Genomic DNA, 20,014 nt, shown 5'->3' with positions numbered 1-20,014 from the left:
TAACAACCGGGTTCCTACTTACTGCTACGTAAACAGAGTTATGTGGAGTAAGGAAACTTGCCCAATGTTTTGCCCTACCCAGGAATTGAACCCAGGTCCTCTTGCTTGCGAGGCAACTGCTCTAACCACTAAGCTACAAGACCCCACAGTGATGTGTTAACCTGGTGTGATAGGGTACGATTTGTCCACTTGGATGTGATTCTGTTCTCAATATTTCCATCTGGTAGTTAATCACAACAATGCTTAAACACCATCTTTTTTTTAATGAATTCTATTTCCATTCCTGGGGCCTCAGAGTGTAGTCAATATTCATGTCACACCTAATATTCAAATGGATACCTTGGCTCTTTATTGGCATTTCTGTCTGGATAAGTACAGAAATTATCTGAAACCCTTTGCTTTCTGTACCCATTGCTGAATATTATCTCTGATTCTCAGAAAGAACCAGCTGCAAAATTAATATTCTGCATCTACCGACAGAGAAGGCACAATAATCACACACAAACAATTCCATTGGAAGCCCATGTGTTATACATCTCTTTAAACTGCAACAATGAAGTAGAGAACAACTTGCAAAACTTTCCTTTTCAGAGTTTCAGGAGGAAAACAATTGTGATACGGTATAGACAAGTATTGTTTTTCTTTGCAATTGGGCTTTCAACTGCAAGTGTTAGTGTTGGGCTTTATACGCATTTGAAAGATAATTTCAAACAAATGCATACTGTATTGAGTAAGTGAATGACTTGTATGACAACCAGGGAACAAAGAGCTGAAAGGTAAAAGACATACATCAGATCGGAATGTATGCTGAGAAACAATGTGAGGCTGCAGAAACCTGATCTCTGCAGTAGATGTTAGTTATTTAGGCACTTCAGCCCTAAACACTGTTGAAATCCATTCAAATAGCTCATCATTCCTGCTTTCTGTCTTTGTAGTCAATAGTAAAATGTTTTGCTCTTCTTAGTGATCTCTGTGGAGAATGACTCTGCAAACTGAGGAAATGCAGGAGATCTAAGAACCTTAGGACAACATCTGTTGTGTTGTTTTCCCTGCAACCTCTTCTCTGCTGATCTAATGTCCTGGAGATCTGATTTTCTTCTTTTCAGATTGCCCAGCTTCCTTGTTCTGCCTGAGGTCATGTCCATTCACTGCAGGGCTTTGCTGAGTTGAAAGAAAATTTGCCAGAGGCCCATAACCGTTGTTGGCATCGAGGAACACACACTGGAAAAAGCGCAAGGGAGCTGCGGGGTGGGGGTGGGGGGGGCAAAAGAATATAAACATTTCAAATTATTGTAAACACAAATGTTGATTTTATCAATCATGTTTTCTTGTTGAAATTTATACAGACAAAAGACATAAGGCTCCTCTCACCCATCTTCTAAGAGTACCATTGAAATTGTTTAGAAGGAAGTCCTGTCAGTTTTGGGAAATGAGACATTTCACTAAAGAGATATTATAATAATAATAATAATTATTATTATTATTAAAGAGATATTTATATACATGTCTTAAGTGTATTTTTCCAATTATTTACAGTGTGTGCATAAGATCATTGCAAAAAGGTTTAAAGATCATGGTTCTGTGATCTCGAATGACCAGATATGATTTTTGTTTTTAAAGGGCTTTCAATCCAAACATGTAAAGTACTTGCTTTCTCACTACAACAACAATAACTGGCATTTATATAGTGCCCTTCATGCTGAATAATATATCGGGCCACTAGAATCAACATGATATTGATTATGTCATCGATAGAGAGAATTCAGAGATGGAAGTTCATCAGATGCCTGAAAATTTACCTAATCTTAACCCTTAATACCATTTTTCTGTGCATTGAAGATTGTGCAGATTTGAGGAACATTCTAAATTCAGTCTTATTTGGATGCCATTCTTTTTCAGAACTGTGGAAACATAGTTTTCAAATTTAAGAATTGTGCACAATTCTGCTGGATCTTAAATTTTAAGACACATTCATTTTGTTGGCTAAGATTAGGGATAATAAAAATAATCATTGCATTTAATATACAATGATTATTAAGGAGTCCTGTAGCTCAATGGTTAGAGCACTCGCCTTGCAAGCGAGACACCTGGGTTCAATTCCAGGCAGGGCGAAACCTTGGTCAAGTTTCCTTACTGCACACGCCTAATAATAATCCCTCCAAAACAAAACAATAATAAATTGGTCATTTTCAATCCACGACTGTTTGTGGGACACTGCTGTGCACAATTGGCTGCCGTGTTTCGCCCACAAATATACGGTCAATTCACCTTACAGTCTATTCTGTGAAGCACTTTGAGAAGTCGAGAAGACGTGAAAAGCACTATATCAAATGCAAGGATTATTATTATAATATAGCATATTATCACGTCTTCGAGATATCTCAAAGTGAATTGTAAAGTGAATTGACTGTATATTTTGTGGGTGAAACGCGGCAGCCAATTGCGCACAGTAATGTCCCACAACCAGTCATGGATAGCATGACCAAATTATTATTATTTTTTATTTTATTTTTAATTTGAAGGGATTATTTTGGGGGGTTTCAGAGAGGTCATTGGTGAGGTATATCAAATGTCATTTGGTTACATTTTTGGAGACAGTTCAATGATTCCAGCTGGTTTGTCACTGTGAAAATCCACAAGTTTCATAACTTTTCTAGTTAATAAGTTTTTCTAGTTTTTCTAGGATATGATGACATTGGTGTGGATTCAAGAGATGACTGATGCACCTTTCAGAAGGGCTGGCAAATCCATTCATTTATTGATCCAAATCCCTGACATCTTTGGGACATTTGATGTGAATGGCGCTATACAATTGTAATTTGTTGTCGTTCTTGAACAATTTGTTGGCTGCCTTTTCCAGAGCTTTAGGTATGGTCGACTTTATACAAATGGAGACGTGGGTACATTTGATGCTATGCATCAACTGAAACAGTCTTTTTTTTATACGCAAGTGGTTTGTGATTCTTAGAAAATTACCAAGATATACCTCGCCAATATACCGAGAGCCAACATACGCTTCTTCACCGTTAGTTAAACGTACATGCCTCAGTTATTTGAGGACAATTGATTGCAAAATTGGCTATAATGGAATCCATGGATGCGGTTCAAAACTATGCTCAAAGCACCATTATATCAACTTGAAATTCCAGTTTACCTTTATGAATTGAGGGTGCTTTATCTTTCGTAACAGGGTGTTTGTGAAACTATATTTAATTAGTTTAACTGTAATTTTACAATTACAAATATGTCTTTTTACTGTCATCCCCTTCTTCACTTTGGATGGCAGTTGGAGGCAGCAACGTCTTCACTCGTACATTTATATAAAACACTTCGTCCAATGTGCATGTATGAACAGATCTCACCCTAACCCAGCATCCCAAATTTCTCATAGTTTTAGTCTTGAGATCAGAATCTTATAACATAAGATTGTGCAGAATTTTGAAAAGAATCTTAAAATGGTGTATTTTTTGGAAGGCGGTTTTCTGCATTTATAAAAGGAAACTTTAAAATGTATTGCGTTAAAACAGTTTCCAAATTAATATTGCATTTTCGCATGGTCTGAAGGCTGTAAATTATAAATGTTGGACCTCAAAACTCAAAGCCATTGAATACAATAGCAGTCTTATGCAATTAAGTGTTCAGGTACACTGTTTATCTCTGAAGTTTCAAACTCTGTGCAACACATGATGAAGTGACGATGTTCCAGTGCTAACACAGCACAGAATTTGACAGCAAATAGAAGCACTATTTGGTGAGGCTAGCCTGAATGGTACAAGTGAGGTGGGACAATTTAATAGTAGTTGGCTGTTTTTGAATTAGTTGTGATATGAAGCATAGCCCACCGTGACCTTACGGGAAGTTGAGACTAATGGAAAGTGCAAAGTCCTCAGTTTATGTTGAGAACAGGGCTTGGATTTCAGCATATTCCAAATCTAATCTGACCTCCAATTACCAGTGTAAAACAACTATTGTCAAATCCATATCATTTCTCAGTTAAAAAAAATACAATTTGCAACAACTTTGCAACAGGATATGACTCTTGTGTCTTGTTTTCCATAGCAAAGGGTTGACAATGTGTATCGAAAGCACTGACCTTTAGGTTTCTTCTCTGTAGCTGAAAGTTCCACTGGAAAGTGAAAAGAAAATAGTTGTCACTGAGACTATCTGTCAAAAATGTTAATATCCATTTCTTTACAAAGTGTCAGTACACATCAACACATAGTACAGGTTTCATCTCATCCCCGACCCGATGTGATACATCTATTTCTCTACATATATTCTCCAGTTTCTGCATGTGTTTACTCAGTGAGACTATGTGGTTGATCCTCTGCCTGGTGAAAACTTAATGGACCCAGTGGTATGTGTAATTATGGGCAAGGAATCAAGAGTAAGAAGTAATTGTGTGAGGTAAAAATAAATCCCATTATTTCATGATTGGATAGAAAGAACTTGCATTTTTATAGCGTCTTATCACGCTGAAATCACTAAACGTTTCACAAGTAATTACTGTGAGAGCCGACTGGCACGGTCTGTTAATTTTCTGTTGAGTTGAGAATCCCCCTCCCCACCCCGCATATTCTTTATAATTCAGCTTTGCAGGTGACAGGTTTTATCTTTTCCATTGGTTGCTACATGTGCTCTCGCCCAGTACAGAGATTCAGACATTGGCTCAGTGCCAGCAAATTGACCTCTGTCATTCAATATGCATCAAGTTTAATTCACAGGTCTATTAACCAGTAGAGAATCACCTCCATCGCTTTTAGTCTCAGGACAAAGAGCAACATTTAAAAAAAAACACAACTAACATCACACACAAACTAATTGAGGATTTTTTTCCTGTTATAAATCCCAATCAGTATTTGGGAAATTGAAATCTCTGGTGATAATCACAAGATCACAAGTTTGGTTTGGATGAAGAAGTACCTTGGGGATAGTCATTTGACCCATCTGATCTCATCACTCAGAAAACCCACCATACTGACTCCCCATAATAAGAACCCCTGGGGTTTACCACCCCACCCCCCCACCACCACACACACTACCACCCCTTCTTCCTACCAGCAGTCCACCTACATCATTTGATTGCCTGGTGGCCTATCAATATTACATAATTACATATTACATCAATATTACATAAACACTAAATATTCATCTTTCTCTCTTTATTTTCTAACCAAAATGACTCAATCCCACTTCCAACATACTGTTCTTCAGTTACAGTTACTCCCTCTCTAACAAATAAATCCACTTTTCTTTCCCTATCTTTTCTTAAGCACTAAAAACCCCGCAGGTTATTCTCCCACTCAGCGTTAATTTTGAGCCAAGTTTTCATCATGTACTCCCACAAATTTTAACTTGCTTCCTATTTACCAGCACTTCAGTCTTCACCCATTTTCCCCCTTCTATTCCTTGTATTCAAACACTTCAAATGATCTTTCTTAGCCTTTAATCTATTTTCTTATTAATCTCTTCCCTGTGGTTTGCCATCCTTTCCCTCTCCACAATCTTGCATTGGCAATCTCTATCATTGATCTCGCTGAATATTCTGGGTTAATTCTTCAGGACATTACACAAATGCAAACACTGTTACTATAGCAACAGTTTAAATGGCTCTAATCCATTACCAAACTCTTTACTGCCTCTAGATAGCAGTGGGTGATCCTGCAAAACATAAACCCTCTCTCTCTTCTATCAACTCTCATCCATCTGCTTGAATCTATCCCTGCTTCGGACTGCAGACCGCCACAGCATAGGCATCAATCCATCAACTAAAATAAAACCATGTATTCTTTTAAAATGTGACAACTTCAAACTCAATGTTGCTATTCCCCAGGACTCTCTGAGGAGCTTGAAAGCACTTGTGGAATTTTGGAAAAAAAATCAAAAGTAGAGTTAAGTGGGTCTTTAATATTTCTTTAGAAATTAAAAATACAATGCAACTATTCAGTAATAGGGTAATTCAATAAATTCATGCTTGCTGTGCACAAGCTGAGTTCTCTTTTGACGAATAAGACAAACGCATTCAGGCAGCAATTAACACAGCAGGTGAGCAAGGTTTATTAATGGGAAATGGCATTTACCAAATAGCTTGACAATGTATTGCTAGTGAAATTATACAGAGAACCGGGAGGGGACAAAAACAATTGCAATTGCTCATATCAAGAGCATGAAGAGGTCGACAATGAAGCTGTTAATTTATGATTAGTATAATCAATAGTGATCTTCACATAAGGTCTCCAGTGATCGTTGAAATAATGAACTGGAGTAATTATTAAACACTGCAAGTGAAATGAGATCTCTTAAACAGAGCGGAATGATGGCCTGTCTGATGCTCAGTGCTGCGGAGGAGAAGGGAGGAGGAGATTGTATGATTCTGCTCCAGTGTTCTCTTATGATCCCATCTCCAAAGGGCCTCTGGAACTCTCTCACAGAATGGGGATAATTAGGGGGTGAGTGAGACGGGCGATTCCTTAGCACACTATTGCAGCTGACATTGAAGTGGCATCGGCACCATTAGAAACAATTTGCCTTTTAACCACAGCAAGTCAAGACAAAAGGAGAAAATGCACATCTCAAAGTGCTTTACAGGATCAAGTATAAAGTGCAGTGACTGTGTTTAATGTAGGTAAATTTATCAAATTTGAGATGCTCTGACATGCTGCGTAAAGAGATTAAATCTAGACCAATATGAAATTTCTCCCCAGCAGTGTCGGGGGGTCGGAGAGAGGGGGAGGAAGAAGACACAATTAGAAGCATTGGCAAGACATAAGGTAGGAAGATATAATTCATACTCATTCATACTTTGTGGAGTCCTGTAGCTCAGTGGTTAGAGCACTCGCTTTGCAAGCGAGAGACCTGAGTTCAATTCCAGGCAGGGCGAAACCTTGGCAAGTTTCCTTACTCCACACGCCTAATAATAATCCCTCCAAAACCAAAAACAATAAATTGGTCATTTTCAATCTACGACTGTTTGTGGGACATTGCTGTGCGCAATTGGCTGTCGCGTTCGCCCACAAATATACAGTCAATTCACTTTACAGTGTTTTGTGAAGCGCTTTGGGACGTCCTCCCGATGTGAAAAGCGCTATATCAAATGCAAGGATTATTATTATTATTATTATAAATAACTCGTATGAAAATCACACTGAAATCAAGGGTGAAAGAAATGATATTGTAATAGTAACTAGACCTTAGATAACCAGGAATTGACAGTGTGTTAACTTCTTACACCCAAATAGACTACGAAGAGAACATGCTAATCATCAAAAAATATATACGGTATTTAAAACAAAGCCTCGAGTGGAATATAAACACCAGCACAGATTAGTTGGGCCAAATGACCTGTTCCATGCCTATACGTCCTATATAAATCTATGTAAAACAATGACTTATAATTCTAACCAATGATTTATGTCATGACAAGGGGGAAGCTTGATGAGTTCTGACAAATAGTGCTGGTGTCACATTAGCAATTTGCACAGTGGAGGATGAATCATTTATTTTTTAGTTAATTTGGGGCATGTTCAGGAGGCAGTTTGGATTCAGCACTCATACTGAAGCAGCAAAGGAGGAGGATTGCCGATATCTATTATGCTGCTGCAGTGTAGTGGCCTTGTATGGGCATGGTGTGTGTTTTGCCCAGTAAAATATTTCCTGCGGAAATGGGCTCGCTGAAATCCTCGACCATTGCATTTCTAAAGCTCTGTGGGCACAGCTTTTCAAATATATCCTATTAAAGCCTAGCTGACAATAGAGGATAGGCTCGCGTGTTTGCATGCTAACAATGCAAGTGAACAAACATTAGCAGGAGTGCAAACCAGTTGTTTATATTTTTAGATCTGAAACATAATTCAAAAGTAATGGCAGGAAACGAAGATCATTTCTGCCCAACCTCCCTCATTGGAAATGAATATTGTCATAATAATGTAAATGTGGTCTCACAAAGCAGTGTATGTCTGCGGCTGCCAAAGAGCAACATTCTAATGTAAACACATCCATATGTTTCCTCTTGCTGTCTTCTTCATGAAATTCTATTGAAATGTATAAAAAAGGTGAATTTGCCCATTTGAATGTATGTGATTGTTTTGTTCCAAATAGAAATTGTTCATTCACTTCATGGTTGTTTGTGATACATTGGCTGCCGCATTCACTTAGAAAAATACACAGTCACTGCACTTTGCAATAAATCCTGTGAAGTGTTCTGAAACCTCTCAATATGAAAGGAACACTACCAAATGCAAGGGTTATTATTATTTTTAATTAATTTCCCTTTGGAAGCTAATTGATTTTAACTGCAGTAGTCTATTTATCCAGGCTATTACTTCAAACTGTAGTTGTATATCGTAGACTGTAAGAGAGGTGCTTGCATAAGGTAAGTTTGGTATCAGTGAATCATATTGCATAATCTGAAATTCTGCAGTTGAATAGGTAGGAAAAGTTACTTTATTTATGACAGTTAATATGCTAAATATGACAGCGAATAAAGTTATGCAATTTAACAGTACTGAGATACAGTATGCTGTAGATAAAGTTAAATAGAAATCAGCATTATTATAATTATTAAATTGAGCCTAAAGATCTATATGATCTTTAGTTACGTGCTATAAAGTGACAAGTTGGAATCAGCAGTATATACTAAAAAAAATTGACCCGATAATCTAGCATCTGTGCTGAAGAAAATATTTAATAATCTTTGTATTTGATTTAGTGCCTTATCATTGTTAAATATTCCAATACAGTAGAAAATAATACAATTTACACTTAAATGATGCCTTAGATGTCAGAAGGATGTCCTAAAGCACATTCACTGTCCTGGATGGGCACCCAAACTAGGCATGGGAGCCAAGTGAGTGGGGAAAGAAAAGATGACCGAAAGTGCAGTCACCTCAAACCACAATGTCCCACAAACAGCCATAACCAATTTTAAGTTGGCCAGGAGAATCTTCCTCTTGTTTTCAAATTTAATGGACGCCTGAACAATATAGAGTTAATAATAAAAATAATAATAATCCTTGCATTTGATATAGCGCTTTTCTTGTCTTCTAGACGTCCCAAAGGCTTCACAGAATATACTGTAAAGTGAATTGACTGTATATTTGTGGGTGAACGCAGCAGCCAATTGCGCACAGCAGTGTCCCACAAACAGTCGTCGATTGAAAATGACCAATTTATTATTGTTTTTTGTTTTGGAGGGATTATTGTTAGGTGTGTGGAGTAAGGAAACTTGCCCAAGGTTTCGCCCTGCCTTGAATTGAACTCAGATCTCTTGCTTGCAAAGCGAGCGCTCTAACCACTGAGCTACAGGACTCCACAGTCTAAAATAAAAAAAAGTCTGAAGGTCGAAAATAATATTAGGGAAGAGGGAGGAAATGTTACTAATCAAAATGAGGAACTTCATTGCTAGGAATAGAAAGACTTTTAGTTTCTGTTAATTATTTGCGACATTAAGCACTCTCAAAAATGTGCAGTGCTAGATATTGACTAAAACTCATTCTAATTTGCCCAACAGCAAGCCTGATGGACAAACTCTGGTGAACACTCTATTATTCAAATGCATTTTTTTCTATTTCTTATACTGAGTCAGAGTGAAAACTTATGCTTAATTTCCAAGTGTGAGCAGGTCTGCTGTAAAACAACAACAATTTGCATTTGTATAGAACCCCTTCATGTGGGGTAGCACCCCAGAATGCTTAACAGGGGCTGAGCTTGATACCTAGTCGGGAAGAGGTGGGAGGTGACCACATCGTGGTTGAAGAGGAAGGTCTTCAGGGTGTGACCTGAAGACAGGAAAGGATTGGGGCAAGGCTGAAGCAGATATTTCCATAGTTTTGGGGCATAGTAGCATGGCCACCAATAGTAGAGTGGAGGGGACAAGAGATGTGCAGGAAGCTAGAGCCAGCTGAGCGAAGACAAGAGGGGTGTAAGAAGGTCAGAGAGGTAGAGAAGTAGCAGGGCATGATGTGAGTTGTACTCGAATGTGAAAATCTTGAAATCGATCTGTTCTGCAATAGGGAGCCAGTGGACCCTGACAAGGACTGGGATGATTGGATTATGGAGTTTGGTGTGGGTGACAAGAGTTTTGTGTTAATTCAATTTTATGAATGGTGGAGCTGAAGAGACTGGCGAGGAGGGTATTTGAATAAATGAGGTGGGAGGTGATGAATATGTGGATAAGGGTTTCGGCTGTATTGGGTGTGAGATACAGTCAGTGGCAGGCATTATGTATTAGGTGGAGGAAAGCGGTCCTGGTCAGGGACTGGATATGGGCTTGGAAGGATAGCTGGGAATTGACCCTGACATCTAGGTTGAGTAGAAGTTCAGTAAGTCTGAGGGCTGGGTCGGGGAGGTTGAGGAGGTCAGAGTCTCAGGTGAGAAGATGTTGACAGGAGACAAAGAGTATGGCTTCCTTCTTGTCAATATTCAGCTGAGGAAAGTTAGTGCTCATCCAGGCCTTGATGCTGGAAAAGCAAGAGGAACATCATTGGCCCCAGGTGGCAGCTGTAGATTTGGGTGTTGACCACATATATGTGGAAGCTGATACAAATACTAATTTACCCAACAGGAAGCCTGATAATAACAAGTAAAATACTTAGTCTGTTGATGACATCGCCGAGAGGGAGTATGTAAATGAGGAATAGAAGGGTGCCAAGGATGGAGCCTTGGTGTACATTGCAGGTGACCAGGCGGGGCAGGAGGATAAAACATTTGCAGAGACGAGTGATGGATGAGAATGGCATGATCGGCTGTGGTGTTGAAGGCAGCAGAGAAGTCCAGGAGGACAAGAACGCTTAGGGAGCCCTGATCACAGAGAGAGAGAGGACATAATTTGTAACTTTGACGAATGCTGAGTAGAAGACCCTATCAGATGAGTAAATATCTTCATTACTTCAGTTTATCCTGGAATTGAACCCTCAGCTAGAAGTAGTCTTTCAGGTGAAATCTGCCTGGACTGGCCTGTACTGAAATACTGTCCAAGTGTCAAACGCTGGAACTCTAGGAGATAAATTTGAGGACAAGTGCAGTCCCACCACCCAAAGTAACAACCAGTGTATTCTGTCCATGTTTCTACTTCATACAGTGACAACAGACAATTACAGATTTATGTGTGTTTGCTTTGAATTATAAATTTTAAATATATTATAATAATCCTTAAACATATTATAATAATCTTTGTATATCTTACATGGTATTTCTATATACTGGTTAATTGGTTGCAATTTGTGTGGACTGCTTTTCAAATCTGCACTTGGCTCCTTTAGTGGTACTTTATTAAGAGATTATTTAGTTAAACTGCTGGCAAGGATAAACCAGTTTGATTGTGGCAATGAAGCACTGGTGTCACTGGTTGGGCTACCATCATAGTTCTTTATGTGCTGTGAAATCAATCACATTAATATCCACTGAAATGTGATCTATTAGAACCCTTACTTGATTGGCAAAACTGAATTAAATAATAATAATCCTTGCATTTTATTTAGTGCTTTTTAGGTTGGGGAGATGTCTAAAAGTACTTCACAGGATTTAAAGTGTAGTGACTGTGTATTTTGCAGACAAACGTGGCTGTCAAGTTATCCACAATGTCCCAAAACAGCCATCAAGTGAATGTCCAATTTTATTTGGGGAATAATGCCATAGTATCTTTAACATCCACCTGAACAGGCAAATTATTCACCTGAATCCTGAAGTCATCATTTCAATATCATTAATATTTGAGGACTGCAGAAACACTCAATCCAAGAACAGTAATACTCCAAAAAACTAACAGTTACTAAATATGCCAAGATCCAGGTCTGCGTCCAAGTGTCATGAATAATATTCTAAATTAAACAGCAGGAAATTACTCATTGTATCTAATTAATGAAAGATATATGTGTCTTTAAACATTCAAAAGGACTTTCAGGACTCAGAGCCTTGATCGGTTTTATTATATAAAAGTTTAATTACGATGCATAATTTTAAAACACATAGTTTAATTCTATTTAGAATACCATATAATAATAAATTTTCTATGTTAACAGCTAAAAAGCAAGGATTTTGAAAAGATGTATGTCATATTATTAATAATAATCCTTGCATTGATATAGAATTCTATCATGTCAAAACATTGGAACATTTTATGACGGTATATTTTTAGGCAAATATTTACATTTGTATATTATTATACAGTTTTAGATTTTTGAAAACTTTTTCTTGGACAAGACACACTGAATCCTTCTATAAAATGAATGAAGCATAATAAATTTCAGCAATGATGTGAATATAGAATGCAAAAGTTATCCTTTTATAAAATGTCATGAATTATAATTTATTTGTCTTTGTTCCCGTATACTAATATACTATGTATGAGTCTTCTAAGCCACAGAATCAGATTTTCAACACATGAAAAGCAACAGTTAAAATATACCTCAGTGTAATTTTCACTTCTCTGCATTGTTGGATTATTATCTAAAGGTTATTTTAATCTGTAGTGCACCCTGGACAACTTTACCTATGTGGTACACTCTTCATTTGTGTCCCAATCATCGACACTTACTGATTTGACCTATCAATACACATGACTCAATGAAATGTCCAATCTAGAATGCAATTATCATTATTGTTCACCTACAATGTATGGTTGGAGTCTAAAATTTGCCCACAGTAGTGATTATTAACAAAGACTGATGTGAAGAATTCATTTAACACATTTTATTTTCCAAGTTTCAACTGAACTTAAAAGGCCCCATAATCCTCAACTGAGCTTGTGCCTTGGGGGTGTGCTGCATTGTTGTAAGTCTCATCCTTCAGATGATACATTAAATCAAGCTCCTGTCTGTCTTTTGAGGTGGACATTAAAGGATCCTATAGCACTATTTGAAAAGAGAAGAGTTTCTCCTCGTGTCCTGGCACACAATCCCCAAATAAAATTGGTCATTCACTTCATAGCTGTTTGTCGGATATTACTGTTAGCAAATTGGCTGCCATGCTTTCTTCAAAATACAACCTCCCTATATAGTATATCCTACGAAGAGCTTTGAGACATCCCCCTGATATGAAAGGCGTTATATATCAAATGCAAGGATTATAATCTTAAACACAGTTTGGTCGGGATCGTGGAGGGTGGATGGTAGGAGAGTGGCCAAAAGCGCTGTCAAAGAAGAGGGTTTTGAGATGCTACAGTGAATTGACTATATATTTTGCGGGCAAAACGTGGTAGCCAATTGCACACAGCAATGTCCTACAAACAGTTGTGGATTGAGTGACCAAATTATTATTTATTTATTTTGAAGGGATAATTACCCATGGAAAAGCAATCTACCAATTGACTAGCAAATGGATTCCTACTTACTGCTAGGTCAACAGAGGCGTGCGGAGTGAGGAAACTTGCTCAACGTTTTGCCCTGCCTGGGAATCAATTCGTTTGGGAGGCGAGTGCTCTAACCACTGAGCTACAGGACTCCGAAACCAAAACCAAACCTGTTCTCTCACAATGTCCACATTCACAAACCTCCAAAAGGCACTGTTGACAGATAAGGAACCTTGGTGAACTCTTTAACTGAAGCCAATTGTAACATGCCTATATTGGGGTGAGATCAACGAACCTTGGACTATTCCAATATAAATGTCTCAATTAAGAGATGTTGAGAAAAAGTATCAGATATTTTGTGTTAATAGATATCAAACAATTAATACGTGCCTGGTTTCAGTGCTTTATTTCAGTGCTTGCAATACTTGAAGACTGAAATTTAGTCGTCATTGACAGTCGTGACTTTGGCTTTGAGTGTGATTGCAATGGGGAAATCCCATAAATAACAATAGCACTGCACATAACACAGACTGGAATTTTAGCCCACTGGTGTCTGAATAATACAAAAAATTGGATGGTGAATTTTAGGGGCATTATGGAAAGATTTGGATCCAGTATGACATTTAAGCGGAGAATTCAGTTTCTAAGGTTGCTGCCACATTTTTCTGAATTAACTTTGTCAATTAGGCAACCCGCTTATGTTGCGATTGACCAGAACTGTATGCAGTACTCTAGGTGTGGCAAGACCAAAGCACGTACGATTATGATATCTGGGGATCTAAACTCTACTGATTTGGAAATATGGCCCAACATCCTGTTTACCTTGTTTATTTCCACCTCACACAGCTTTGACATGATGAGCAATGACTCAACTAACACCCCTATGTCTCTTTCAGCTTCCCCTTTGGCAAGCTCCATTGCATTCATGGAGCACGTATGCCTCCTCTTCTTACTTCCTATATACATCACCATTATCTGTATTGAACTTCAATTGCCTGTCTTCGACCCAGGTAAATGCAACCTTGACAGACAATGTATCAAGCTCCCTTTGCGTTAGGCACAACAAAATTCAAATACAACAACAAAATCGTGCTCGGATTTTTGTTTGCAAGAGAGCATGTAAAACAGTGCTGATGATAACACAGCGTGAAGATTTGTCCCCTCACAGGCTGCTGCATGTTCCTGTGAAATCACTGAAGCAGTATGCAGAGCAGTTATTATGTCTGCACACATGTAATGACATTTCTATTTTCACTGGTGTTCGATATGATTTGGAGGACTGTGAAAATTACACTCATAACCATGTAATGGTTACAGTATATGCTTTCACTCTAGTCAGGTAATATCTATTTTTGTCCATTTCTATAATGTCATTGCAACAATGAAAATACATACTAGCCATGTACCTCTGTAATTGCTCATGCTGATGGAAGGATTCAAAACTTATTTGTTTAATTTAATTGTTGGTTTGAGAATAAAGATGTGAATACTGAGCACCTATAACATTATTTGATTAGGGCTACACAATGATTTTATTTTCTGTAAAATTTAACATTTTGAGATCACAAAAGAGGTTCAAATGAAAAAGATTCCTAAACCCGTTTCATCTCATCATTCCAGAATAAGACCCGGACTGTCAATCCATCAAATCATCAAACTGTTTCTTGAATGAATCCACTATTCTTTCCCAACAGTTGGATCTTTTTGGCTGATGTACTACTTGTGAGGGAAATGCACATTGTGCCATGTGAACTTGCAGATGGCAAGCTTGGCTAATCATGAGGAAATGACACTGAGAGGTGAAATGGACTGAAATGTTTGCCTAAAGCCGAGAGAGAAAGTTTATATGTGAGGTTCTCTGTACTAATTCTACATGGCTTGTTAGCATTGGCAGAAACCTATCTTAGGTTATCTATGTGTCCTCTGGAAATTATGTGTAATAATGCAGGGGCACCAGCACAATGGAAATATGTGAAATGTATTATTTAGACAAATACACTCTCTGGATCTCTCCCTTTAAAACTCTCTATTTTGTATGCTCTTCTTTCAAATCCTCGAAAAGCCTATCTATTGTGCCTTCAGCCATCTCCCACTTACCCTATTTGTTACCTTAATCAGGTTCCCACTCCATACCTATCAACAGCTTGCAATTATATAATGCCCTTCACTATCACCCCCACCTTGAAGAAACCTTCCCTTGACCCATCATAGCTATCTAGCTACCGGCCCATCTCAAATCTCCCTTTCCTATCCAAGGGCCTTGAGAGAGCCGATGCCTCCCAGCTTCGTTCTTTCCTCTCCTCCCACTCCCTCCATGAACCCCTCTAATCGCGTTTCCATGCTGCCCACAGCATGGAAACTACTCTGGTCAAGGTCACAAATGACATCCTGACCATATGTGACCAGAGCTCCCTCTGCCTCCTCGTCCTCTCTGCGCCTTTGACACCGTGGACCACTCAATCCTCCTCCACCACCTCTCCTCCCATCTTAACCTTCAAGGTTTTGTCCTTGATTAGTTCAAGTTCTACCTTTCACACCACCTCCACTTCATCGCAGCAAACGGTTTCTCCTCCAGCCCCCGCACCATCTCGTGCGGTGTTCCTCAGGGCTCTGTCCTCGGTCCCCTCCTCTTCACCCTCTACATGCTCCCCCTTGGTGACATCATCCGTAGACATAAGGTAAATTTTCACATGTATGCGGATGACACCCAACTCTATCTCTCTGCCTCCACCCTGAACTCCAGAACTACTGGCCTCCTGACTGACTGCCTGTTTGACATCAAGGCCTGGACGAGGGCCAATTTTCTCCAAGTCAACGTCAGCAAGACCGAGGCCCTCCTGATTGGCTCACGCCAGCGCCTCCGCACCTCAGGCGCTGGCAGCATGAGCCTCCATGGCTGCACACTCAACCTCACTAAGCCAGTCAGGAACCTGGGTATCTTGTTTGACCCTGAACTGTCCTTTCTCCCCCATATCCGCGCCATGACCGGCACTGCCTACCACCACCTCCACAACATTGCCAGACTCTGCCACTGCCTCACCCCTCAGGCTGCCGAAACCCTCACCCATGCATTCGTCACATCAAGGCTCGATTACGGGAACTACCTCCTCATCAGCCTTTCCAACTCTTCCCTTCACAAGCAGCATGTCATCCAAAACTCTGCAGCTCGTGTACTCTCACACACCAGGCTCTGTGACGCCATCACTCCCACCCTCGCCCGACTCCACTGGCTCCCCATCCCCCAGAGGATTGAGTTCTCACCTCATCCTCACCTTTAAGGCCATCCATGGCCTTGACCCCTCCTACCTCTCTGACCTGCTGACTCCCTACCAACCTGCCCGCTCCCTCCGTTCAGCGGGCTCCGGTCTGCTCCGTGTCTCCCGCCCGACCCGCCCTCCCACCGGTGGCCGGGCTTTTAGCCTCTCTGCCCCCACACTCTGGAACTCCATCCCACAGTCCCTTTGCCTCACTTCCTCCCTTGCCTCCTTCGAGGCCGGTCTCAAGACCCTTCTTTTCGACCGTGCCTTTGGTCTCCCTCCCACTTCTCTGCCTTCCCTCACCCCTACACCACCCCTCCCCCATGCTCGGGCCCCGACACCTGACTGTTCAGCACTTTGGGACGTCCTCCTGACGTGAAATGCACTCTATAAATGTAATTTAGTTGTTGTTGTTCACTCTGGGCAGCGTCTTGGAGTGTTTAGTGTTGAACAAGTGTTTATCAAGTGTTTTGTGACATTCTCCAGAACTAACGAAGGGTCGTGGACCCGAAACATTGACTCACTTTTCTTTTTCCATAGATGCTGCCTGACCTGCTGAGTTTCCCAGCTCTCTCTGTTTTTGTTAAAGCTAATCTATTGTTAGTTATCATTATAACCACATATTTGCAGAGAACAATTTCCACTTTCAACTCTGAATTTGGCTGAATTTACTGACTGCAGCATCACTCACACAGTCACACAGGCTGCTTTTGCTTTTGGAGTGAGTCCACACTCCACATGCTGCAGGCAGTAATTTGATTGGTATGTTCATGGCTGCCAAATGAATCTCTCACAAAATACATTTCAGACCATGGCTGGGTGGCATAGCACATCAACCATATTGCACCTCTCCACCCCCAATAAAAAAATATTTAAATCAGAAAAAGCAATCACCTTAATTCTTCTCCAAAAAATGATTTAGAATTCAGAGGGGCTGGTCGCTGTATTCCCAGGCACACCCAGCAGACAAATATTCCTCTCTAAAGTTCCCGTAATAGGTGATGCATTGTGGCATGTACAACCACAACAAGAAGTTAGGAGGACATTCCATGACAATATTCCACTGGAAAATCAAGCTGTGAGTTGTAAACAAGGACGTGATGCAGGATAGTGCCTGCAGAGCGAAGGGACTGGGCGGATGGATAGAGTTTTAGAAGGTCACAAAGGTAGGCTGGGGCAAGACCATGGAGGGCTTTAAAAATGGGGACCAAGATCTTGTACGCGATGCTTTGGGGATGGGAAGCCAGTATAGTCAGGTGAGGATGGGGCTGATAGACTCACAGAGCCTGGTGCGGGAGAGGACATGAAATGCAGAAATCTGAATAGTCTGCAGCTTTTGGAGGGAAGCGTGAGGAAGACCAGCGAGCAGAGTTAGCATTTTCCAGCTTCAAGGTGATAAAAACATTGATAAGGCTCTCCACTGTTACATTATTGGATATTTTTGTGTATGTATTTTATACTATGTATTAAAATATTAAGGCCCAAAATTCTACCTCATCTGACAATTTATGGTCAGAATTATTTAAAAACTTTAAAACATTTTGGAAGCTTTTTTTTAAAAACGAGTTGCACAAAGCCAATTGCTAAATTAAGACTGAATTTAAGAATTTTCCACAATATTGTAGGATCTTACATTTTAAGACAAAATGATCTTTAAAAGGCTAAGACTGGGTGAAATTTCAGCCGAGAGTTTCTTGCATAGAGGAAATCCATTTGGCCTAAGGCAATAGTACAATTACAAAGTGACTTTGTAACAGCTCTTAATTAAAATTAAGACTGTGTAAATAATGTTAAAAGTTTGAAAGTGACTGTAAATAGCTTAATAGCTTGATACATATTTTAAGATTAGGAATTTCAAAGAGTGTAACAAATGTTCTTACTGGAAGGATGAATGCAGAGGATCATTATAATTCATAGCCTCACTTTCAAAGCCCTGCACTGTCTTGCTCCTCCCACTGATAATACAGCAAACCCTTCACTGTCCAGCACCTTGAGACTTGCTCCCGAAGATGCTATATAAATGCAATTTGTTGATGTTGTTGCTGCATTGTCGGAGTTGTCGTCCTTCAGATGAGACATTAATAATAATAATAATATTCTACCCTCCGTTCCTCTGGCTCCGGTCTGCTCCACATCCCCCGCCCCAACCGCCCTACCATCAGTGGCTGGGCCTTCAGCCTCTCAGCCCCTAGGCTCTGGAACTCTATCCCCCAGTGCCTTCGCCTTGCTTCCTCCCTTTCCTCCTTCAAGGCCGGTCTCAAGACCTTTCTCTTTGACCGAGTCTTCGGCCCCCCTCTCGACTCTCTACCCCCTCCTCGCTCCCTCCCTTCCCTCCCCTCACCCTGACCATTTCCCCCCTGCTCGGGTCCTGACCCAACGGTACAGCGCCTTGGGATGTCCTCCCGACGTGAAAGGCGCTCTATAAATGGAATCTTGTTGTTGTTGTTGTTGTTGTAATCCTTGCATTTGATATAGCGCTTTTCACATCGGGAGGATGTTCCAAAGCGCTTCACAGAACACACTGTAAAGTGAATTGACTGTATATTTGTGGGCGAACGCGGCAGCCAATTGCGCACAGCAATGTCCCACAAACAGTCGCAGACTAAAAATGACCAATTTATTATTGTTTTTGGTTTTGGAGGGATTATTATTAGGCGTGTGGATTGAATGTTAAGCATCCCACAGCAATAATCAGAAAGAGTTTCTCCCGGAGTCTTAAACAACAATCCCCAAATAAAATCAATCATTTATTCCATGGCTGTTTGTGGGACATTGCTATGTGCAAATTGGCTGCCATGTTTGCCAACAAAACACACAATCACTCCCACTTTATAATACATCCTGTAAATCGCTATAACAAAATGGAAGTATTATTATTGTTGTGATAATTGTAACCTAAACAATTCACCAAGATTTGAGCCAATCTCTATCTTTTGACCTATAATAAAAATACAATTCAAAAACTAAGCAAAATGATTGAAGGTTAAAACCTGTGAGTTACTGCTGCCTTAATCAATGTAACATGTGGAGTCCTATAGTTCAATGGTTAGAGCACTCGCCTTGCAAGCGAGACACCTGGGTTCAATTCCAGACAGAGCAAAACCGTGGGCAAATTTCCTTACTCCACACACCTAATAATAATAATCCCTCCAAAAAAAACAATAATAAATTGGTCATTTTCAATCCGCGACCTATTTGTGGGACACTGCTGTGCGCAATTGGCTGCCGCGTTTCATCCACAAATAGGCATTGTTAAAATAGTTACCTGTTGATCAATATGTAATTTTACAAATGCAGACCTCACTATAAACATAAATTATGTTAGAAGTTGACCATGTCCCCTCTTTACAAAGGAGAATGCATGCTACAGTAATAATGCACAGAAGCCATTTAAACATTCTCCATACATGTTAAGCCACTGATAATAAAGAAAAGATTACAAAGAGAGAGATACACAAACAACTGTGGCCTT

General features: G+C 39.9%; 1 protein-coding gene across 5 annotated transcripts in view; it reads right to left on the bottom strand.

Moving 5' to 3' along the window:
* Window positions 1-243: 243 nt before the first annotated feature.
* trdn (triadin) overlaps window positions 244-20,014 on the bottom strand; it is a 258,959-nt gene continuing 239,188 nt past the window's right edge. For all 5 annotated transcript variants that reach the window (XM_042333199.1, XM_042333200.1, XM_042333201.1 and 2 more), the window contains 2 exons: window positions 4,094-4,126; window positions 244-1,241 (listed from right to left, as the gene is read on the bottom strand). In XM_042333199.1, the coding sequence (XP_042189133.1) occupies window positions 1,072-1,241; window positions 4,094-4,126 (203 nt within the window). In that variant the 3' untranslated portion in view covers window positions 244-1,071. The remainder of the gene's footprint in view (window positions 1,242-4,093; window positions 4,127-20,014) is intronic.

Source organism: Callorhinchus milii, unplaced genomic scaffold (assembly GCF_018977255.1).
Source record: "Callorhinchus milii isolate IMCB2004 unplaced genomic scaffold, IMCB_Cmil_1.0 Scaffold3, whole genome shotgun sequence".
Taxonomy (NCBI): domain Eukaryota; kingdom Metazoa; phylum Chordata; class Chondrichthyes; order Chimaeriformes; family Callorhinchidae; genus Callorhinchus; species Callorhinchus milii.
Note: the sequence above shows the minus strand (reverse complement) of the source record. Positions and strands in the feature narration are given on the sequence as shown.